The following is a 23,184-nucleotide window of genomic DNA, read 5'->3' as shown; positions in this document are numbered from 1 at the left end:
CGGAGCCATTCCAACTGTCTCGTGTATGAGTACATACAGGGCCCGGTTACATGCTGAGAGTTATTGATAAAAGCCAGTCGCACAATGACATGCAAGTACCGGCAGTGTGGTTAGCTACCAGCTGTCAGAGTAACGACATTCTGAGCGATAAGAAGAGAATCTATTCATGGGAGTAATGACTGAAGAGTCTATGCCTCGCCAATGATTAGAAGGGCATCCAGAGTGAAGCTCTGAGTGCTCGGCGATCCTCTATATCCTCTGTGCATCGCGAGTCCGCTGGTATCGGCAGGGACCATGCCTGGGAAGTCTACAATAAGCGAAGAGCTCTACAGCAAAGATTAAGCTTACTCTTGAGCGGCAGCTCATTCATGCAGGTACCGGTTGTGCGACAACCAAGACTGCAGGTGTTACAAAGGCTTTGACTAAGCGTAGTTGCCTTCGGAACCGGAAGCACCCCCTAGCGCTTAGGGAGAAGCAGGATGGCGGTGTTATTGCTCCCCTTCCGCAGGAAGGCATGACCGGAACTTAATGAGGGAGTAGGAGCAGGGAACGGAATTCTTTGGAGTATAAGTACTCAGGATCCTTCCCGCCCAACTACCTGATTCCTCAGTCTTCATAAGAGAGCTATTAATTATTTTCTACTTAGTAGCAGAGCCCTTAAAGATTATTGAGTTCTTAGCGACAAATCTTTTGAATAATCTAAACCTGATTTCTATCTGGCACGGCGACATCTTTCCATCAGATTCTAGCGATACGTGGAAAGCCTGTCCCCATTACACAGGCTGCATAATCCGGTCAACTTAGGCATGTCTAGTAATATTGCCCCAATTTGGCCGGTCCCAAAAGACTGGTTCTGATTTTGTACCTCCCACGATAGCACCCCATATCATAATACAATTCGTTTTTTTAAAGATAGGGCAGACACAATCCTGAATAAAGACTTCCTCTCTGGCAATCTTCCGTGTGATCCACACTTTGCCAGCATTCCCACTAAGCCACTTAAAGCACTCGTCGGTAAAGATAGTCTTCCTACAGTCATCGATCGTAGAATTTTGATGAGTACGAGCAAACTGTAGCCTCCTCCCCTTATGTCTGACTAACAAAAGAACCTTCTTCCTTGCCATATGGCGAACATAACTTTCTTTCAAAAATGCGCGTCTAACAGTCTCAGGGCTAGCTTGGATGCCTTCCTCATGGGCGATCTGAAACAGTGGCTTGCGGTGGTTCTCGGCGCTTAATGTGGCACGATCTATCAAAGCTTTCCTTGTAGGTGTATCGATAATGACTGGCCCTCCTCTCTTCTTTCTAGGTGTTTCCGGACCTTTGATTACGGCACAAACTGTACTAACAATGAGATTTCGATTACTTTCAATTCTCTGAAGGGTCCAACCCGTTTTAAAACGAAGCGCATGGATATAAATCCGCTGCTTGTGGCAGACTTCAATGCTTTTGACAGCCATTATTGTATGGGAGGCAGGTAGAGTAGCGGGTGAATAGTAGCGGGTTTTTTTGATTGTGATTTCTAGTGATACTGGAGTACTATTCTTTGCCATTTTATTTTCACAAATCGAAATATCTAGAAACTTCTCTACATTTCGTTACAGTGACGGCAATATGATTTTGATACCAAGATCTCGATCATTTCCCTATCAATGATCCCGGTCATTTCTTGGCGTTCTCGGCTTTAACACTGTCATTTTCTGGTTCTTACCCTGGTATGCGAGTACAAGGCTCTAGCATAAAGTCACGCAACTACCGGAATCCAAATGTAGGTGTAAGATCTTTCGAGGGGCATATAATAGTGAACATAGTAATATTGCATTGCAACTCAAAACCATCGTAGTATGCCCACTTTTAAAACAGGAACAATGGATTGTAAAATAAACAGGAAACAGCGGGTTATCAAATAAACAGGAATCAGCGGGTTATCAAATAAAGAGGTATCCGGGGATGCCCAGTTGATTTTAAATACTTAGAAAAAGGTAAAATGATTTCCATAAAAAAGGCTTGATTCCCCGCAAAGATTACTATTCTAATTCCAGAGTTAAGAAGTAACTTGAAAATGGTTCATTCACTTCAAATCCAATTCCTTTGCAATCATGAGGGTGATAAGAGATCAGAGGCCTCCGCTTCTGCCGAGCCTTCCATTTCCACTGAGTTCTGTGCTTCCACCGAGCTCTCCAATCCTCACGCTGCTGCACCCTCCAATCCTCACGCTGCCGAACCCTCCCTACCAACCCGTACAACTACTAGCTTGAGAATTGAGATCTCTAATAGCATCCACTCAAAAGTTAGAGGTTTGCGCTCCGTTGTATTTTGGCCGTTCAGTAGAATTAGGAAAAAGTTACGAATTCCTCTCACTACCGCCTACACAATTTGTCAACAACCTTCAACTCCGATTAGAATAAGAATGGGACGACCCCGTGTTCTTACAACCCCTGTTCGTGAACGATTAATTACACATGCAACATTATCACAAGAGTATCAACGGAAACCTTTGTCCCAAATTGCCTCAGAAACGGGTATTATTGTTAATGAAAGAACCATTCGTCAAGCTTTTGCAGATCATGGTTATCAGTGTCGGGTAGCACGGGTGAAGCCTTTTCTCTCCGTTAAAGCCAAAGTCAAGCGATTAGAGTGGGCGCAGTCAGTAACGGATTGGGTTGCTGAGGAATATAGTAAAGTAATTTGGACTGATGAGAGTGCGTTCAACGTCGGAGGTTTTGCTGGCAATATATGGGTAACAAGGCTACCCCAAGAAGAGTATTTAGAGGCATGTCTTCTTCCTAAATTCCGAAAATTGGAGACTGTTATGGTTTGGGGATGTATCTACCGCAATATGAAGGGGCCTCTTGTTTTTGGGGATAAGAAAGAGTGGGACGCCACCATCAACGGTCCAAACTACTGCGAATACATTGTCCATCCTCATCTGTATACTTTTTGGCAAGAGCGCTCTCGAAGTGTTCTTGACTATGTCTATCTAATGCAAGATGGCGCTCCCCCTCATACAGCCAAATTTACAGCGGCAGTACTCCAGGAATTAGGGATTCTAGACTATTTTTTTGCATGGCCTGATAGGTCACCAGACTGCAACCCCATTGAGAATGTTTGGAGAATTATGAAGGACAGAATTGGTCGCCGAGTACCTCGTTCCACAACTAACTCTTCTCTTCGTATTGCAATCCAAGAGGAATGGGATATGATAACTAGTGAGGAGATCGTCTCACTTGTAGACTCCATGCCTGAGCGGGTTGCCGCTGTTATCAGCGCAAATGGTGGCCATACTCGGTACTAAGTGTCAATACCTGTAAACGGGGCGGACAGGTGAAAATAGGTGATCGGACAGGTCGGACGGGTGAAACTGGGTGAACGGGTGTGGTGTTTTCTATTTTTCCATTTTTCCATTTTTTCGTCACGACCAGAAGTGTTTCCCTATAGCAAAGAATCTCACTCGCGTATCTTCAATGCAGACCCATGTCCGTTCCGTGACTTTATGCCAGAGCCTTGTACATTAAGTATGCAGGTACCCGTAGAGCACGTGCTTTTAAGGTGCGTTGCACAAACCCCGCATCGATGTTCCGACCACACTCTCTCCTCGCCATGGCCGTTGTGCAGGGCGCAGCCGGGAGCTGAGGAATATATACATGCTGATGTCGCGCGGGAAAGTACCACTACACCACCTCTATTCACCAGCGGTGTAGAATAGAGCATCTGCACAATCCGGTATGGGGGTGCGAACTATGTAGGGGGGGTATCCGGACTCCGGAGGCTGAATGCGCACCTACATTATATTATCAGCTCCCATTATATATGGCCTCATGTTGAGCTTGTGAGCGACACTCTAGTAGCTTCGGAATTTACTGGTGCTGAGTTTCAAACTAAGGTCATCAACCTATATATAAAAAATTGAATATCTCGAGTCAAATCTGTTGCCGTTGAACCTTCCCCCGCTACATTGTCATACATCCTCCAAGCAGGCTCACAATGCATAAATCGAGTAAGAGATTGAGACTTCATCCTAAACACCTAACCACGTTATATAGTGCACCCAGCTAACCAAGATAATTTCGGGAGAGCGTCAGCTCCTAGGATATCTAGGTTACCTATCGGTGATCACGAAATCACTGATATTCAAGTCATGTGGGACGAAAAATAGTCCTGGTTTGCAATCGTTCCATCTAACCATATATTATCACTCGACTCTTATCAATCACGTACCCAGGAAAATCATCTCACTAATCTAATAAAGCCATAAACCTAGCCCTACGGTTATATTCCCCACCCCAAGAACTGATTCCAAATTGCCCCCTAGCTAATCCATCACTCATAAATATAGTAAATAAAGAAAACCCGCCACAACATAAAAAAATAAAATTGAGAAATGGGTAAATGATGACCCCTCTAGTGACCCTCCCCACCCTGAAGCTCCCACCGAATTTAAATATCGACCCTGAAATTCTTAAACACTGGAAATCCTTCTGCCACACGGCCAGACGCAAGCATTTTCCCTGTTTGAGCTTAACCAGACGATTCTTCATCCGCGCCAGCATCTCGGAGGTACTGACTTATCTCTGTCAAGCCCTTGCGGACTGCAAGCTGCAGGGCGGCACCTTTCCCTTCCACCCAGGCATTGACATCTGCGCCAGCTCTAACTAGTATTTTGACCATCTCTATCGATCCCTTGTACGTCGCAGCTCGGAGCGCGGTGCCGTACTTGCCTCCTTGGATATTGACATCGGTGCCAGCGTTCAAAAGAATTCTCAGTATCTCTATCGAGTGCCTGCCAGCAGCCATCTGAAGCGCAGTACAGTACTCCCCCCACTCAATGTTGACGTCGGCACCAGCGTCGACTAGTATTTTGATCTCTTTCGCTATCGACCCCTTATCCGTTGCAGCTAGGAGAGCGGTGCCGTACTTGCCGCCTATGACATTAATGCCGGCACCAGCTGCCAGAAGTGTTTTGGTTGTATCTGGACTCCAGCACTCTCTAGCCGCAATCTGGAGAGCGGTACCATCCTCTCCCACCATATCGACGTCGGCGCCAGCGTCGACAAGTATTTTGACCATCCGCGTCTCACCATTGCAAGCAGCAACATGGAGGGGGCTACTGTAGTACTTGCCTTGGAGATTGACATTGGCGCCAACCTTCAGAAGCATTTCGACCATCTCTTCATCTCCTACGCTAATCGCAGCGTGTAACGCGGTGCCGTGCTCTCCTCCCACCGTATTGGCATCGGCACCAGCTGCTATAAGCATTTCTGTTATCTCGCTATGTTTCCTGCTAACTGCAACGTAGGGAGCGGTACTGTACGCCCCCTGTGGATATTGACATCTTCGCCAACATCCAGAAGTAGTCTCACTGCGCTTATATCGTCTTTGTTGATCGCGCTGCAGAGGGCAATACCGTACGCATCCAACTGGATATTGATATCGGCGCCATAATCCAGGAGTACTTTAACCACCACTGAATGGTATCCATGAGCTGCGATGTAGAGAGCTTTACCGTATTCTTCCACCTCAATGTTGACCCCGATATCAGCTGCTACGAGCGTCTTGAATATCTCTATATTACCCTAGGTAGCCACAGCGCTGAGAGCTTTTCCGTATTCCCTAGGGTACAATTTCGAAATTGTAAATTACCATGAATACGAGGTGAACTAGGTTACCCTCATTTAAGGATGAAATCCCAAACAATAGTGGATCTAATTGGATGAACAATGGTAATAGGGTTATCCTATGCTATTAGTTAGAAACATACTGATACTGAATTAAAAAAATATTTATGCAGCTATCACCGGGGATTGAGCTTGCATCATGATGGATGTACATTAGAAGCTCTACCATCTAGGCCATGGGGGAAGATTCAAGCTCTATGTTCTATCACTATATCATGTAGGGTAGTGGGAGGGAAAGGGTAGTTCACCCTTCCCACCCGATAACGCCCCAAAGACTAGCCTGATACTTTGACAAGAAAATTCGCCAAGTCCCAAAACAGCAGGCTGAAGCTTATTTACCTCTCAATAGGGAAAGACCACCATCTATATCTCATATTTCCGTTAAATTACCACTCAGGCGAAAAGACCACCCCCTATACCTTACATTTCCGGTGGGTTACCACAAAAGAACAAAAGAACAAAAGAGTACGACTTTACGTCATTGGGCCGATTATTATCCCTTCCACGAGGATGAAATGACCCCTCTGCACCAAAGCAATTGTACTGTGGGGTATTCTTCGGCCGGGATATTGACATCATTGCCAGGATCTAGAAGAAATCTAACCATCTCTATATGGCTACAGCCCGCTGCGTGGGAGAGAGTTGGACCGTAGTACTCCCCATCAATATTGTCGCGGGCGCCCGAAGCTCGAAGCAATTCAAGTATCTCTATCCCGCCCGCCCCCGCCGCAGCTCCGGGAGCACACTGTGACAGGTATTTCCCGTGGGCCTGTCTATTAACATCAGCACCAGCTTCCAATAGTATTTTGACTATTTCCCTCGAGCCTGTGTAAGCCGCAGCTACGAGGGCGCTACCGTGCTCTCCGCCCTCGGCATTGACATCGGCACCAGCATCCACAAGTAGCTGAGCAATCTCCGCTGCTCCCGATATCTTTCTATGTGCGGCTGCTGCATAGAGAGCCGTACCTTGATCTTTACTCCTCTGGATAGTGACATCGGCGCCAGCATCCAGAAGGATCTTAAATATCTCTACATGGCCACGGTCAGCCGCAATCCTGAGAGCGGTACCATCCGTGCCGTGTCAATTGACATCAGTGCCAGCACTCAGAAGCATGTTAACTATCTCTGTGTGGTCCCGGAGAGCCGCGGACGGGGGGGCAGGGTTGCGCCCACCTGATCTGTGAAGATTGACATCGGCGCCGGCAGCTAGAAGCATTTGGACTGTCTCCGCCGATCCATTATTGGAAACCGCAGCGTAGAGAGCAGTATGAGGGTTAACATCAGCGCCAGAATCGAGAAGTGCTTTGACAAAGACGACCAAGCCCCGCGAAGCCACCTTCTCGAGCGCATCACTCTTGGAACTGAACACGCCGAGACCGACACCGACACGGGCACCAGCATCTAGAAGTATTTGAACTGTCTCTAGATTGCCCTCTATAGCCGCGGCCCAGAGAGCGGAGCCGTAATGCCCCCACTCGGTGTTCACCTCGGCGCCCACCTCCCGAAGCACTTTGACTGCTCTCGGCGATGACTCGGATCCATCAAGGGCCGCAACATAGAGGGGACAGCCCTTCTCGATGTCGGCGCCAGCAGCGATAAGTGCTTTAGCAATCCCCACGTTGCCCCAACGAACTGCATCACAGAGGAGAGTTCCACCAAGATGATTTGTCTGATTGACGTCGCCACCACCGTCGATGAGGGCTTGGACTACCGTTGCATTTCCTTCACGTACCGCGGATTGGAGAGCGTTCTAACGACCCAATATCTCGACATTAACGTCCGCACCGTATTCTAGGAGCACTTTGACGACTGCCGCATTTCCCCATAATGCCGCAGTAAGAAGAGATGAACCTTCGATTGGGACATTCTGATCTGCGCCACGTTCGAGAAGGATCCGAACCGCTCTGGCCATGCCCCTCTCACAGGCGTAGTCCAAAGCTGAATACTCATCTTCGCTCCGCGGGTGCACATCCGCTCCCTCCCGAACCAGAAATAAGACCATCGGCTCACACCCAGAAGAGGCTGCAGCAATAAGCGGAGTGTTTTCACTAGAATCTCGGGATTCGATGTCACAACCGCGACGCAGCAATGCTTTTACCGCAAATACTGATCCGCCACGGACAACGGCGTGGAACACTGCCATTAACTCCTCTTTTTCGACCACGTTTGGGTATAGCTGAAAATATAGAGGTAGCAGATCGAGACCCGATAACAGACCTAATGGGCTAAGATTAAAGTCATTAATATTTGGATCAAAGAATTTGACCGGCTCGTAAGCATCGATCCTCACGAGCTCCGGATCCCCGCATTTTTGAAGGATAATCCATCGAAGGTTGTGGTGTCTTTTTTGCATTAAAACCTTTACCAGCTTGAGAAGACATGCTGGTAGCGGGTTCCCGGCCTCGCACAAATGGTGGCCGAGAAAGCCGCATGTGTATCTTAAAAGGTCTTGTGGAAATGGAGAAGCCAAAAACAAATCAGAGGCAGAATCTCTTTCGAGTCTGACGGAGCGCAGGTATACCAGTATGCTTTGAGTAACAAAGATACTCGCATTGACACCCTTGGAGGGCTCTAGACCCCTGTCTCTTAAAAACTCTTGCACAGTGAAATGGATTGGTCTTATTGTCCCCCAAGCATTGGTGACAAGTCCGCGGCAAGAGGATAGAACAGCGCTCTCTGAATACCCCTCATAATTCCCATTATAAGAATAACAGGGCCTTTCGGGAGGTTTGAGGCTCACAGCGAATAATAACTCTTCTATTATTAATAGTCTCTTCACGTTAATGATCCAGGCCAATGCGCGGTGTGCCAGCATTCTTGTAGCGTCGGTCTGGTCATTTATTCCTTTCATGATTCGATCGTAGGTAGCTGCCATCGTAGTTGGAAGTGAGTCCAAGGCGTCTCGTATATGCTCCTCCGATGGCTGCTCGTAGATGAAGTCAAGCTGAAATTTCACCCATAAGAACCTTCAAGGCTCGTTAACACTGTATATTGTTGCGTAGGTCGAGGAACATGTTGCCCGATAGTACTTACATTCCATTTGATTGTTTCAACAACCTAGTTTGAATCTCTCCTGCCAATCTTTTGTCGATGTTGAAGTGGTCGTGTACTCTGTTTTCCAGCTGGTAGCTGTCATACGTTCCGATATCTTCACATCTGCTATGATAATACTCCTAAAGCTATGGCCAATAAGCGCTATAGGTCGATCCTTCTCCACCGTATACAGGTCAGCTATGCGATTCGGTTGCGAACTCGATCCTCAATCGTTCCCTGGCCCCTGGCCTTACCGCTGCCAGCACTCCTAGTCACTATCCAGGTACCATGAAAAGAAAATTGCTCATACCTCGCATCCTTTCCGAGCCTTGTCTATTCACTACTATAGTGAGAGAGAGTATGAATACCCGGCTCGTTCAACCTTGAGTTATAGCCAAATATCATTGTCCTACATTCAGGTCTGTCCTTTTCAAAGAAGTGTCGTAGCCACATCTTTTTGCATCCCTCACTATCGGCCTCTCCAGCCCAGGAACCATATGTATGTCCGTTGAGGCCAGATACTGCAATAATACTAACTCTTTTATCAGCGGCTCTGTATTTCAAATATGTCCCTGTGGTTGAAAAGGATATGTACTCAAGTTTAATCTCCTTGCCCGGGGTGTAGAGTTGGGTGAGTCCATAGAAGTTCTTATCGATGAGAACCTCCACACACTCAGAGAGTTTAAGAGTGGCGTTGAACCAAATCTCAACTGTTCAAGTGCGGTAGGGGGTCTCAGACTGAAGTGAAGGATCGCGGCTTGCACTGTCTTGGGGTAATAACAACAATAAACAAGTGTGCTCCGTCCTCGGTCTATGGTAATGTCTCCCTCATCGTGGAACCTTTCTAAAACTGCCTGGATGAGGCTATCGAGTGTAATATATAGGGGTATATCCCTCACACGGAAACAGATGTCGGCAGGCATAGTCTCGCCCGGTATTAGGCGTTAATTCTAGCTTGTGTGGAATGTATCGATATCATGAGTTGAATTTGAATGTAAAAGAAACAGGTAGTTCTTTCCGTAACAGGGAATATCTTGTGCGGGGGTGCGCATACTCTTCTGGTTCAGCCTTGAATTATAGCGACCAATGAGATTGAGACAGCATGAAAATTTTGCTACTTTCATGGCGCGATCTTCTTTTATATTTTGTTACCCGCAAGTAATCTTGTCATGTTGTGACTTCTTTTAGTAACACTGAACTAACTACCAGTCTTGCAATTCACGGTTAATTGCTATACGCATAAACGTCATATACTCGGGGCAGGCAATAAGAACATGAGAATGCAAGCTACAAGCAGGGGCTGGTGTAGCTTTTTTTCCAGCCGCGAATCAGAGGTACGGTCGTTACCATCAAATTAAGCCATTTTCAGGTTATTCTTAGCTGGCCCGAGTATACAGTAGTTTTCACACGATCAATCAATTAATTACGGGTTGGAAATATTCGAGCGCTTGCCAAATGGGTTCTCGCGGCTTCACAGAATATCACTCGCAAGTAATCCCAAGATCGCTACTTTAATATAATTTCCCTTACACTTCTAGTTTAACCAAATTTCGCTTTAAATTTGGTTTAAAAACAAAGTAGTACGTCTCCATCTACTTGCTATACATTATCTACATGCATGTACTTCTCTAGAGTATACATGTAGTACATACATGTATGCACACCTTCGTGGGCGGAATCATATATCGATCTGCAGTTCTGGGTGGCACGTACCTACATGTACCCACTTGACACACCCAGTCTCCTCATTAGAGCGTTTTAGCTGTGCCAGTTGAACAGAAAGTCGGACAGGTTGGACAGAAATTCTAACTATTTTAGGCAAAGACTTGCAAGGATTCAGCCAATAAGAGGTGCAGGACTTTCTGCCCAAGTGCTCGACTTTCTGTTCAACTGGCGCAACATGACTTCTACTTCGACGTCCGACCCTACCGCCTAAAGACCCAGTTCGAAGATGATGGTAATACCGTTATTCACCTAACGAGTTATCCCGATGGCGCCCCGCCTGATGAGACTCGCTGGAGTCACCAGCGCGACATTTGCCGCGGGGCGTCAGGCACGGTGTCTCTGCAGCAAAAGAATACCGACGGCCCCGCCTTTCGTGCAGTAAAGCGAATTCGAATGCTAGAGCCGAAAAGCCACGCTCGGGAGCTGAACGCCCTATGCGACGTTGCTGATGTGAGCAATACAATAACCAACATATTACATCAAAGTCAAGCTCTCAGGGCCTATGTGCTAATAGTCGTGCTGTTTGATTTCACAGCGTCGACTCATGACCTTTTTGTTAGGTTCCTTGGCTGGTACCAGGACAGATATTTTCTATACATCGCGATGGAGTATATCGAGCACGGCGACCTCAGCAACTACATGAGGAGCTAGAAAGGCCTCGTGTCTGAAGACACTAGTCGCGAGATCACTAGGCAAGTGCTTGAAGCGCTCACTGTTCTGCACGAGCGACAGATCTGCCACCGTGACCTCAAGCCTCAGGTTTCTACATACCCCTTCAGTCCCGTTTCCATCGCCATTGACTATGCCGCTCGCTAATCTTGAACGTATCGAATCTAGAACATCCTCATCGCATCACTTGAACCTTTGAGAGTGAAGGTCGCGGACTTTGGTTCATCAAAAATACTCAAGGGCACGAAATTCAGGACTGGAGTTGGGACTGAAGGCTATTTTGCGCCGGAGCTGCTTGGTCTATGGACTCCGGATCCGATCGCCTCTCCTTTAGGGGACTACTTTACATGTGCGGTCGATATATGGTCGTTGGGCTGTCTCTTGTATGAATTGTTGACTGGTACCTGGCCGTTCGCTTCAAACTCAGCCTTGGATACCCAAGGCCTGAGTACTACGGTCTCAGGAGTACTTATACCTACAACAGAAACGCCACTACAGACGGATATGAAACTCCTTTACCGGTTTTGTTCTTGTGAAATTCCTTTGCCGGTGAAGAAATTGGACGAATACAACGTGAGCAGCTGTGCGACCTCTCTCATCAAGAGGCTTTTGTGTGCCAACCCATTTTTGAGACCATCGGCGCCAGATTCTCTAAGGTCCTGTTGGCTTCGAGATTGCCCAGGAAAGTCACAAAATGCCTCACCGAACCCGGATCAGCTATTGGAGGAGACTTGCTTAGGCAGGTGGGTACCTGGGTGAGCCAGAGCCCATATCCCGCGGGATGGCAGCCCCCGACATCAAGTAATACACACTTTAACGCTTTCCACGGAATCGATTCTCAGACCCACGAGTTTAATGGAGGTTTTGCCGGGCAATTTCCCCCCGGTGAAGCGGATGCTCAGATGATAGACATCTCAGTTTTCACGGAGGAGTCGATCCGCCTTTGGAATGAAATCAAACAGTCAGCCGGCGTGTCCTTTACCCATAATCAGCCACCATTTCAGTCTCATAAGCACAAGACCCACCCAGAATTACCCGAGTTCAAGTACACCCCCGGTCATCCCGAGAAGCCCAAGACAGTCAGACCACCGCGAGCCCACGCGCGCCGCCCCGGGACCTATCCAGTTTCAGCACCATAGTTCGCCGTGCGCATTAAATTCAACCCCCCCCCCCCCCCTCACATTTCGAACCTCCCACCTTCCAAAACTGCCTCTGGAAGGCGAACTAGGCTAGTATCTACATTAAGATATCCCTCTTTAGCTGGAGAAAATTGAAAAACGCTTTCTCTTCCTGTCCTTACGGCATACCTAGGCACGGGTTGTATCCCCACGTTTCATGTAATATACAATAGCTCCCAGACAGATTTCTTTACTGCTTAGCTATACTGCATGAAAGTACTTCTGTATCATAGAAATCTTTAATTGCAGTCTTCTTTGCTGTTTTTTTGGGAGTGTTCCTGTTTGGTGGGTTGCGACGAAGGACCCCGACACTGGGAGGGAACTGATATTAGATAACATGTAGCCATGTTTGAATACATAGGAACAAACACTGACAGACCTATCTTTGGCTTTATATCCACTTTGTATTCCCTAGATATACTTGTATCATCGGAAAAGTGAACTAACCTCTCGTCAACTATATACTACTCGGGCAAGCAAGTAGGTGTGCGGCACGGGACCGTGATCGCGAATCACTCGCTGACTGCTAAGAACTGGCACCGCTCCAGAAATGTTCAGATTATTGCCACATGTATTGATTCGAAAAAGACGATGTAGAGCTTTGGTTAATAGCCACCAAGATCTGTATCCTAACATCGACTGTAACTTTTGAAGTAGTTATTCCCTTACCTTGACTAATCGACCCTAGGAGAAAAATACCAGGGTGGCTTAGAGGACCCCTCACCAACTTGTTTCTTAGCACTCGAGTTAAGATATATATATTACAGCTTGACCATGAGGAGAGATGACGCTTACGGCCTGTTCAGTTTTCAGTTTTCTCCAACCCATTAGTGCCCAACGTCTAATAGCAGTGCTTTAATAAATTACCAGTCACACCTCCGGCCGCGCTCCACCTGGGGATATCAAGAGATGAGTGATAGCGCATAAGAACCCTATGGTCAGATTCTTATGCCTAGAGTCATGTACCTAGTGCTCTCCGGAACGATAGAGCAGACAGGTCCGGAAATCCTACTTCCGTTTATTAAACCCTTTCCCCACATCAGCATCTTTTCTCCCGACCTTGACATGATCTATTCCTAGGATATCCAGGTGAGGAGGAACACCATAGAACAAAATGTATGTACCTTCTTAGCGAATGTCGCGGAGCCATGGCTCTATTATCTCTTGCTGGTATAACTGTTTGCCATCAGTCCTGAAAGGTTCCGGTATGGATAGTTGGTGATTCCGATCCAAGAGAATAAACCGTCGTTCTCCATTTGCAAAGTATGTACCTCTTCCTTACGTGCCGTGCCATTGTACATCATAGTGCACATGTGTGGTGACCTAGCTCTGCTTCCTTACATACAGAGTATATATTATCTTCATATATTATCACTCGGACGGTATTTTCGTGTGATGTTTTTTGGGGTAGATTATGATCGGGTTTCGATCTCTTACCTATCTCCCGCTGCATATAGTAGACTAAGCTCACCTATCTACGTTACCGGCTTCTCCCCGCTTGGCTCTTCCAAGTTCGAAGAAGAGCCCGTACTTCGCAACACTACATTGATATACAGATACCCAGAGGGAATCATCATATCCGTTTGATTGCATGTAATTAAAACAAATTGATCAATTTCAAAAACGGCTGTATGTCTCTGCAAGCCAGTAAAGTCGGTGCCAAGAGAAGTACATGTATATACAGCCCTTTGATATAGATGTATGTCTCCTATCTGTCTTTAGGATCAACAATAACTTCGGTAGCATATATACATATACATGTAGTTAAGGATGCGCCCGCCTGGCCAGGTATCAGTAGAACGTTGGCCATAGAGATGTGGTTTTGATTTCCCCGAAGCCTTTTTTTTTTCTTGGTTTGACCCCTCCCCCCAAAGGTTTTATGCTTGCTCAATCTACTTCAAAGCTCTCCTCCCTTTGCAGTACTTGCTTGATATACTACTCCGTGAAGACGACCTTATATCGCTATAAACACGCAGGGAACGACCTACTATATATATATGTATCGACTCGGCCCCCACCCAGTTAAGCGCCAGCCGATCCCTACCACATCCGTTGCACGGTGTAGAATGAGTCACAGGCTCCCTTATTTTATATATCCAGCTAGCTAGGGCTGATCAGCTCATGAAGGAGTACACCACTTACAGTACTACTTTTCTAACGTCGTGTCTCGATATTTAGATAGTCGATATCATGCTCTCCACCGTCCCCAACGAGATCCTCTTCACCATTGCCGAAAACCTCTCTCCCGGCCCCCTTCTAAACCTTCTCTTAACATGTCGCTCCTTCCACCATAGCCTGTCCCGCCTCATGCTGCGCCATGCCCTCGCCAACAAAGACTTCACCCCCGCGCTGGTATGGGCTTCCATCGAAGGCCACGTCCCGCTCATAAAAACCATTCTCGCCCACACCCCCGCGTCAGACGAGGCGACCAAGATGGAGGAGATTGCGCTCCGCGAAGCCTGTGACCACGGGTCCCTCAAATCTGTGGAGACCCTCCTCGACCACGGTGTCCCCCACACGCCTCCCGAGGATAACGACAGACGTTACCCGCTTGCTATAGCGGTCTACAAATGCCACCTCCCCGTCGTGCGTCTCCTCTTGTCGCGCGGTGCAGTGCCGGATGTTTGGCCGGGGTATCCGCCGATGGCATTCGACCTCTGCCGCAACGGAGAGGTGGAGATCCTGCGTGAGCTGCTAGCAGCGGGCGCGGATCCGAACGCGAGGAACAATCACATGAGCAGTTGCTTTACCCTCGCAGCGGAGTATGGGCATCTGGAATGTCTGAAGGTTCTGCTGGAGTATGGGGCGGAGGTGGACGTGGTGGATAGAGACAACGACACGCCGATGATTCTGGCGCTTTACTGCGAAAGGTGGGATGTGGTGGAGTTTCTACTAGAGCAGGAGGAGTGCGACCTTGTGACCAGGAACCTGCGCGGGTTCGACCCGCTGAACCTGGCGTGTATAACGGGGCGGGCGGATGTGGTCAGGAAGATATTCTCGAAGCAAGTGCCTGGGCATGACACCTTCTGGTATGAAAGAGAGCTTGTTCCGATGGTTTCGTTGGCGCGGATGAGGCATCGTGAGGAGGTGGTCGAGGTGTTGGAACAGGAGATACTGAAGCTTTGGTTGGCGAGCTCGACGCTCTAGTTTTGTATATCTGTAGTACATGTGTATATCACCAGCTGTGTGGGGGGAGGGGGGGGGGGGGTTATAGGCTGGCCGCCTCTTACGTTTGCACGCGATATTTCCAGAATTTCCTTTTTATTTATTTTCTTTTATCTTCCCTTTTTTTCTTTTCTTTTGGATGCTCAGAACTAGCAGTAAGTTGTATTTTTTTTTTCGTTAAGGCGCGGAGAGCAGTCGAGGAAAAGACATGATCAAATGAAGAAGACGAAGAACAGGAACAGACCCCGAATACTTGACCTGCACAAACACATGGGGACCCCTTTCCGCTGAAGCCTGGTTTTCATGGTTGATCAGATCTAATGAATGACCCACCTCGATTATACTGCAACGTCCAATTCCACTCATTTCCTCTTGAGCGAGATATTGTGTAGATACATATGTACCTATTCTACACACACTCTCTCTCTGCATATATGCATATACTTATAATTAGTAACACTTGCCAAGTACCCTGCGGGAGGAGAGTTCAGGCTGCCAAGTTGCCCATGGCCAATGATTGTGGGGTATCTGACCAGGGATATACCAAAGGTGTTGCATGTCTGTATGTACTCTAGAGTAGCTCCCGAATCCCTACAGCTACATACATATACATATTGCACTTCTACGTATTATGTAGCACTCTACACACCTGCTTGCCCGGACAGCTGAGTATATATCTACAGTTCTTCTCATATATCAGCTATCTATCTACTTCCAGTCCTCCTTCCCCCACAGCTTATCCTCTGACGGTAATTGAACCTAGTGATATTATTGTATTGATTCAACTCACAATAGCCCAACGCGCGCAGACACCACAACAAACATGTCAGTCTGCATCCTCTCCCTCCCTTCAGAGATCCATCTCGCCATCTTCAAAGCCCTCAACGGCCCCATCGACATCCTAAACCTCTCCTCGACATGCCGTTCCCTCCGCGGCCTGCTCACGTCCAACACGCGAACCCTGCTCCGTAAAGCAGCCTCACAGCGTTTCCTCATGTTCGACGACTGCCTACGTGCCGCGCGGGCCAGCAAGCTCCCCCTCGAGTGGGAAGGGAACCATTTCGACCTCGCCGAGAAACACTACCCAACGCCGCCCACAAAGGCCTTTTGCGAGGGCCTCGCCGCGGCACCCCCCACCTTTGACGAGCTCCTCACCGTCAAGCAGATCAGCCGCATGCTCGCGGGCTGGCTTAACCAGTTCCAGGAGATTGTGCAGATCGAGTGGATCACCGAGCACGGCGAGGAGAGCTTCTACCGTGCGGGCGCCAGATACCTGGTGATGAGCTATCTCTTCTCGGGGGCCTTTCTCGAGCCCCTCAGGGCCCGGAAGCTACCGGATGATCACAGTGCTACCGACACCGACGAAGATGGGATGACGCGCTTCCCGCCATACCATGCGACGGACCCCGACTGGCGCTATGCCCAGCTGGAGAGTCTCTATGGCGGCTTCATCGAGTGGATTGTCGAGGACGGGGAGAAGCAGGGACCCATCAAGAGCTGGACATCTGCGCGTGACAGCAACAATCTCAACTTTAACCCGTTCCGCAAGATCCTGAGGAGCCTGCTTGGGATGGGTCCCGAGCTGAAGCCGAGGGTACCTTACAGCGGGCTTGCGGAGGTCTCTTCACTTCTCTTGATGCTCGAGCTCAACACCTTTCTAGCAACGGAGGTGCCGTGTGTTGTGATGGAAGGTACTTATATACCAAACTCCCCCCCCCCCCCAATTCCCATTCCCATTCTCTTGGATACAGACAGACAAGTGCATGCATGATATTTATGGCTTTAATTGTCACATCGATACTCATGACTGATCTTTGAAAAAAAAAGAAGAAAAAACAGGAGCCGAGTCCAGCGAGCACAGTCTCCTCCGTCTCTGCCACTTTGGCGACTTCCGGCCCAAGTTCGAACACCGCTCCAACCGCACGGGCCGGGACCTTGTCGTGGGCTACCTGGCGTGCCCCGGCGACTATGCGGCAGAGGAGTTTGCGGCCCCTACCCGCGTCCTCCAATATGTATTCCGCCCACCATCGAGCTTGAACGATGTGGAGGAGGTCTACAGGCCGTACATGGACTTTTTCCGGATCGCGTTCAAAAATCGAAGGATTGCCTTCTATCGCGTGCCACATTCGCGCTTTAGAGGACATTCCAACTTCTTTTTGTATGATCGCAGCACCTATGCTTGATTTGCTTGCTCAATGAACCCGCCAAACTATCTGGGGATGTAGAAAGGCTGCATGCATGAATAATTTATATAACGGAGAAAAAACCAACCAGACCAAGGATACACTATACATGGGTTCATGGTGATACTTGTGGCAATATGCGCGAAAGATCTAATATAACGAACTGCGCATATATATATAAATTTAGTCGTCCTACTCAATAAATACTTGGCAGAGAAAGGGAAAATCGCAAACCAATTCCGAGGGTGATGCTTATTTTCCCAGTGGCAGTACATATGCGATACATATAACGTTTCCCGAACGCTGTTTAAAACTGTTGTGTAGTTCCCTGTATGCTCAAATATCTCAGCGTTTCCTCATCACGAAATCTTAGGCGCACAAAAGCCGTCACCAAGGAAAAACAATAACTATGAATCTCCCGGCTTGTTCCCAGAGGTTTTGTAGTGTTTATACAGATATGAGACTTCAATTTCGATAATCAAGTATACATTTTGTTCAATCACGGCATCTGCGATTCACCCAGACATTATCTTTACCCTTCTCCGCCAGTGCACAGCTGGCACGACTCGGCTTTAAAAACAGACGCCTGATATATACGGCGAGCGACGTCTAGGAATCCACCGGAATAGCCGAGCCACCTATTAACCCGAGAGAAAACAGAAACAGACTCTCAGATGCAACACTTCCGCAGCTATGGCCGAAACTGCCAGCTGGCCGCGTGAAAAGGACGTTAAAGTCTACATACATCCCTTTCCGATCAATACCAACCGACGCCCGCGCTCGAGTACTCCATAAAATACGCTTGATTCATCTTTCTGATTCGAGTAGTCTGCTGTTGTACGTACAGCCGCATTCGAAAAGTACTGGCACCCTACTATATTGAGTCGTTCATGAATTGTAGCCCACCAAAATCCATGGCACTCGCGCATACTCAACTTATTGATAGGTATGACCGCAATAGAGTCATGGCAGCTCTCTCTGGCAATTGTCTCGAATATGAGGGTTGAAAAGCAGAAAGGACTGCCTCGTGAGTTTGGCTCGGAGGTGCCAATACTTTTCAAATGCGGCTGTACATATTGTGTCATTAGTCACCCGACCAACGCACTCCGAGTGATGAATCATGTCTCACGTACAGACGTCTCCCGCCATATATACTGGGTCCTGGCGTGTTTGGTCGCGCCGGACACTTACCCGGGCACTTGTTACAGGGTGTGACTATAGTTTGACGTTCTCAGAGAGGTTTTGCATATCAAACCACAGACTAGTTATTATTCCCCTTTTGAGGCCACTACGCATTAATCCCCCGAATCCGCGAGATTACCGCCAGAGCATGGTCGCTTATCTTTCTAGATGGTTAGAAAACACTTCCAGGGACTCCTAGGACCTTACTACAACACCCTCCGAGACCAGATTCAACAGCGCTGGCCAGAATATGGGTGTCGATGTAGCAAAAGGTACACGTGTGGCAACGCAGCAAGGCCTCACCAGTTCGATACGGGACTCTACAGGCTCCAATTGATGGAACCAATGACCGAAGATTTAATTCCGGGCTCCCACCAAGGTTCTCTGAGCTTTAGGAAAATTTGGAGCTTACTGGTTGTGTGGTTCTTCGGAATAAGGATTTGGCTGTGCGGACGGTTTTCCTACTATAGCACGACACCCTTACCCCGCGATCTATGACGGTCGTAATACAAGTATGTACCGAAGTATGTCGTTACACCTGGACCCAACTTCGCATCGACAGGGAGAGACACCCATTTCACAGCATGTATAAGCACCCAGCTGAATGCCCGACCCAACTTCCATCACCGCCTACACGTACAACCACAACTGCAACGACACATCGATCAGGCACAAATCAACCCAACCTTAACCGCACCACTACTATAATGCCCTACACCACCAGCTCCTACTCCTACCATACAAGCCATACCACAGCCCACCATACCGCCAGGCGACGACCCGCTCACAACCACTTCAAATGTCCTCCGAGTGATAGTCCATGATTAACTCTGGCGTCCGCGATGGTTTTACTCGTAAATGCACCCAATATAGCTACACACACCATCAGGGCATTAGAAGTACATTACTAGAGATTACCTGCCCCCAGGACGGTAGACTAGGTCGACGACCACCTTCGAAGATCCACTCCTAGCTACAGGCTACAGCTTAAGCCAAAGCGCCAACACACTTCACTGGCGTCAGAGCAACAGCAATCTCACACGCCGAGCTAGATCTTAGACTAGGGGAATGGAGGCCCAGATACCGACCATAGCTCCTGTCACCAACAATTCCATGCAGAGCACTACAGACACCCGAAAGCCTCTAAAGATCCACAGCCAGCAGCGCAAAGCACAGATCAACCCGCGAGCTACAGCCAGATAAATCGGAGGCCTGCACCTAGTCTACGCAACTCACCCGTGCTCCTAATCTCTATTCGGCCAGACCACTGTTCGTCCCATCCTCTCTACACACCCCGCCGCCATAGCACCACCACCACAACCAGACTCAATTGCAAATTTGCAATGGGATCTCGGCCGGAGGCAGAACCCTAAAGTAACGTAAGTCAGTTCGGTAGACGCATACTCTGCGAATATAATATATATCAAATAACGTACATATATGCATTTATTTCAGTTATGACATCTTCTATTCCTGCGGCCAGAAGTAAAAAGATACCCCATGTGGCCTATATTAACAAAAGCACATAAGGCGCATCCACAGATACTCCACACACATCAACCCCGACTCCAAGCCCGAGCTACACCAATACCCATCCCCCACCCCACACTACTACCCAAGCCACCGCCACCTCCACACCCCACCCACCTCTGCTTACATAACCCGCTTACATCACCCACCTCCCCCCCCCACACACCCCATCACACCCCATCACTCGGCCAAGCCCCACACGCACCCACTCCACCTCCCACCAGCACCTGCCACGACTCCACCGGTCAAGGCAACGTGTACGTACCTCCTCCTCCTCCTTCCTTCCCCGCCCAAGTCAAGAAAACAAACCATTGTTCGGCACAGGGACATCATTGATTGATTGGATTGGATTGGACACACAGTCATTATTTTTATATTCAGCACCGACCTACCCCCCAAACTAGGTAGCGTCCGGCCGGCGAGAAAAGAAATTAAGAGAAGAAAAAAACAAAAACAAAGGAGAGGCGACGAAAGGGAGAGGATAGACAGATGCAATCAATCTGATGGTAGGGTATTTACAGACAGATAGACAGCCAGGTGTCCGGCAGGAGGAAGAGGGGTAGTAGGCAGACAATCACCCCACCCTGCATACATAAAGGTGACAGCTAGACAGATAGACAGATAGATGACCGCACCAGCGGCCCCCGATTGCCGGAGAAAACAATGCGAAATCCGCTTTTGCTTTTTCCTTCTTCTCCTTTTCCAGCGCAGCGCAGCACAGGAAAAGAAAGAAATGGAAAAAAAAAAATAATAAAAAGGCCAGCTGGAAAAAAAGAAAAAAAAATAAACAATAAGAAAATAAAAAATAAAAAACAGTAACGCCGAGAATCCCAAAAGCTCAAAATCAACGCTCCTCCAATGATAGGATATGATATGCCAAAAGTAGTAGTAGTAGTAGTAGTAGTAGTAGTAGTAATAGCCGTGGAAATCGAAATGGAAAAAAGAAATACCCCGAAATATGCTCCCCCCCACCCAAGCCCGCCCAAAACCAAACCAGAACCCAGATCCGAAACGCAAAAATAAAAAAGGAAAAAAATAAATAAATCAGAGATAAGGAATTATCAGCACTAATAGGTAGCCGTGTTGCTGTTTAGACGCTCTCACGCCGAGCCCTCGGTGTTTCGGCCCTGAATGTTCGCCCGCCAATGCTGCGTCGCTGTCTCTCCCGCTTGAGGAGGATCAGCATGCTCGTGACCGCGATCGTCCGCGACAATCCGCGCTCATCCAGGATCAGCGTACCGCCGGTGGTCATGAGCGGGCCAAACGACGAATTCTTCGAGTGATGCTACAACAGACGGATCAGCACTCGCCCCACAAACTAACCCCAATCATGAGAACAGAAAGAAAGAAAAAAAGACCTACCGCAAACAGGAATGCGCCAATCTGATGGCTTCCCATCTCCTCACTCTCCTTCTCGAGCACCAACTCCCCGCTCTCCAGCCAGCGCCACACGAACCTCTCCCGCCCCACGGACCACACCTGCGCCCTGCGATCCTCGCGCCCGCACCACACCTCCACCCGCCGATCCTCGTTGCCCTTGAGCGTGATGTTCGCGGGCTTCATCACATCCCACGGTACCTTCCACTCTGCGGCCTCAATGCCTCCAGGTGCCAGCACTGTGCTGCGCGATGAAAGGCTTCCGTTGCGGCGCGACACGAGCGTGGGCACCCTGGCGTCGCCGGACTCCCAGCGGCGCGCAGCAACAACGCTCTTGATCTGCGCCATTGTGACGGTGTCGGGGACCGAGTTTGTGTGATGGTTGTAGCCAGGCAGATGCGTGGTTACGTCATGGATGGTGAGCTCGGCGCTGGCCTTGCGGGCGCGCAGACCCCCGTGGGAGGGGATGTAGAGCAGGAGGGTGGGATTAAAGTCGGAAATGACTCGGTTCTCTCGGGACGTTGTGGAGGAAATCGTAGTCAGGGTGGTCGACGTTGAGGTGGTGGAGAGTGGGTAGAGGGCGGAGGGGTAGGTGTAGCCGCTGCACGATGTTTCAGTTGTTGAGACGGAATTATTGCGGGACATGGCGGAACATGGGTATCTGTCGGATGATAAGTGGCAGTGGTATGATGTTGAAGAAGACGCTGATGGATGATGTCGAAGTTGTATCGTGAGGTCTGAAGGTGATGATTCTGATGATGATGCTGAAAGGGTCTCTATGATGATGATGATGCAACGGAGATCAGGCTGTATCAAAAGGAGAAGGAGGAGTAGGCAAGGCGGTCTATTAAGTAGTAGTATTGCGTCCGTGCAGTGTATGTGGCAGTTGTCCCCATGCAAAGTGCCCTCGACGGGGTGGTCTCTGTCTGTTTATAATATATCGCGGGGGCCTAGACTTGGTGGTCGTGGTGCCAGATAGACGAAGAGCGACAGGCTAACCGTGTGGAGATTTTCTTTTTTTTTCTTCCCCGGGATGGACAGATAGACTGAGGGTAGAGTGGAGTAGACTAAGCTGTTTGTATGTGTTTTGAACTGTGGGGTTCGACACAGCCAGCAATCACCCAGCCAGCCTTGCTGCCGCTGGTTGGAGGGGTAGTACTGGTGGGGTTTGGAAACAAACGAACGAAAAGTTTGACTGTAGCGCGGAACCGATAACCACGCGGACGGTGCAGACAACCAACCTGTGATGTGTAAGTTATATCTCCACCCAAGACTGTAGTAGTATGTACTCTGCTGCACAGCACACGGACCAAGCAAGCTAGGCCGGGGGGTTCGTCGGGGAATAAATACATGTAAGATTAACGCCAAGGTCGACAAGCGCAAGAAAGAAGAGCTGTGAGTGGAGTGGTGGTGGCGGTGGGGGGATCCTCAGCACAGCAAGGAAAAACCCCCCCCCCAAAAGAGGGA

At 48.6% G+C, this 23,184-nt stretch overlaps 6 protein-coding genes across 6 annotated transcripts; 4 read left to right on the top strand and 2 right to left on the bottom strand.

Annotated features, from left to right (window-relative positions):
• Positions 1 to 2,062: 2,062 nt before the first annotated feature.
• Positions 2,063 to 3,295, top strand: LAJ45_08299 (uncharacterized protein; the record flags this gene model as incomplete). The annotated part of the gene is made up of 1 exon (XM_046117850.1): positions 2,063 to 3,295. The coding sequence occupies one exon, from the start codon at positions 2,063 to 2,065 to the stop codon at positions 3,293 to 3,295; it is 1,233 nt and encodes a 410-aa protein (XP_045969137.1).
• A 1,223-nt stretch (positions 3,296 to 4,518) lies between these two features.
• LAJ45_08298 (uncharacterized protein) lies at positions 4,519 to 8,550 on the bottom strand (the record flags this gene model as incomplete). Its single annotated transcript, XM_046117849.1, has 5 exons — positions 4,519 to 5,246; positions 5,312 to 5,573; positions 6,220 to 6,704; positions 6,849 to 7,397; positions 7,461 to 8,550. The coding sequence occupies 5 exons, from the start codon at positions 8,548 to 8,550 to the stop codon at positions 4,519 to 4,521; spliced, it is 3,114 nt and encodes a 1,037-aa protein (XP_045969136.1).
• Positions 8,551 to 10,826: 2,276 nt separating this feature from the next.
• On the top strand, positions 10,827 to 12,241 carry LAJ45_08297 (uncharacterized protein; the record flags this gene model as incomplete). The annotated part of the gene is made up of 5 exons (XM_046117848.1): positions 10,827 to 10,883; positions 10,969 to 11,005; positions 11,104 to 11,192; positions 11,271 to 11,675; positions 11,735 to 12,241. 5 exons carry the CDS (start codon positions 10,827 to 10,829, stop codon positions 12,239 to 12,241), a joined length of 1,095 nt encoding a protein of 364 aa, XP_045969135.1.
• Positions 12,242 to 14,470: 2,229 nt separating this feature from the next.
• LAJ45_08296 (uncharacterized protein) lies at positions 14,471 to 15,427 on the top strand (the record flags this gene model as incomplete). The annotated part of the gene is made up of 1 exon (XM_046117847.1): positions 14,471 to 15,427. One exon carries the CDS (start codon positions 14,471 to 14,473, stop codon positions 15,425 to 15,427), a length of 957 nt encoding a protein of 318 aa, XP_045969134.1.
• Positions 15,428 to 15,958: 531 nt separating this feature from the next.
• LAJ45_08295 (uncharacterized protein) lies at positions 15,959 to 17,628 on the top strand (the record flags this gene model as incomplete). Its single annotated transcript, XM_046117846.1, has 4 exons — positions 15,959 to 16,007; positions 16,129 to 16,194; positions 16,255 to 17,136; positions 17,273 to 17,628. 4 exons carry the CDS (start codon positions 15,959 to 15,961, stop codon positions 17,626 to 17,628), a joined length of 1,353 nt encoding a protein of 450 aa, XP_045969133.1.
• A 3,802-nt stretch (positions 17,629 to 21,430) lies between these two features.
• LAJ45_08294 (uncharacterized protein) lies at positions 21,431 to 22,362 on the bottom strand (the record flags this gene model as incomplete). Its single annotated transcript, XM_046117845.1, has 2 exons — positions 21,431 to 21,625; positions 21,703 to 22,362. The coding sequence occupies 2 exons, from the start codon at positions 22,360 to 22,362 to the stop codon at positions 21,431 to 21,433; spliced, it is 855 nt and encodes a 284-aa protein (XP_045969132.1).
• Between the last annotated feature and the right edge of the window lie 822 nt (positions 22,363 to 23,184).

The sequence above is a fragment of the Morchella importuna genome (genome assembly GCF_003444635.1).
Source record: "Morchella importuna strain M04M26 chromosome Unknown Morimp01GS028, whole genome shotgun sequence".
Lineage (NCBI taxonomy): Eukaryota > Fungi > Ascomycota > Pezizomycetes > Pezizales > Morchellaceae > Morchella > Morchella importuna.
The sequence above is the reverse complement of the archived record's forward strand: the minus strand, read 5'-3'. Positions and strand labels throughout refer to the sequence as shown.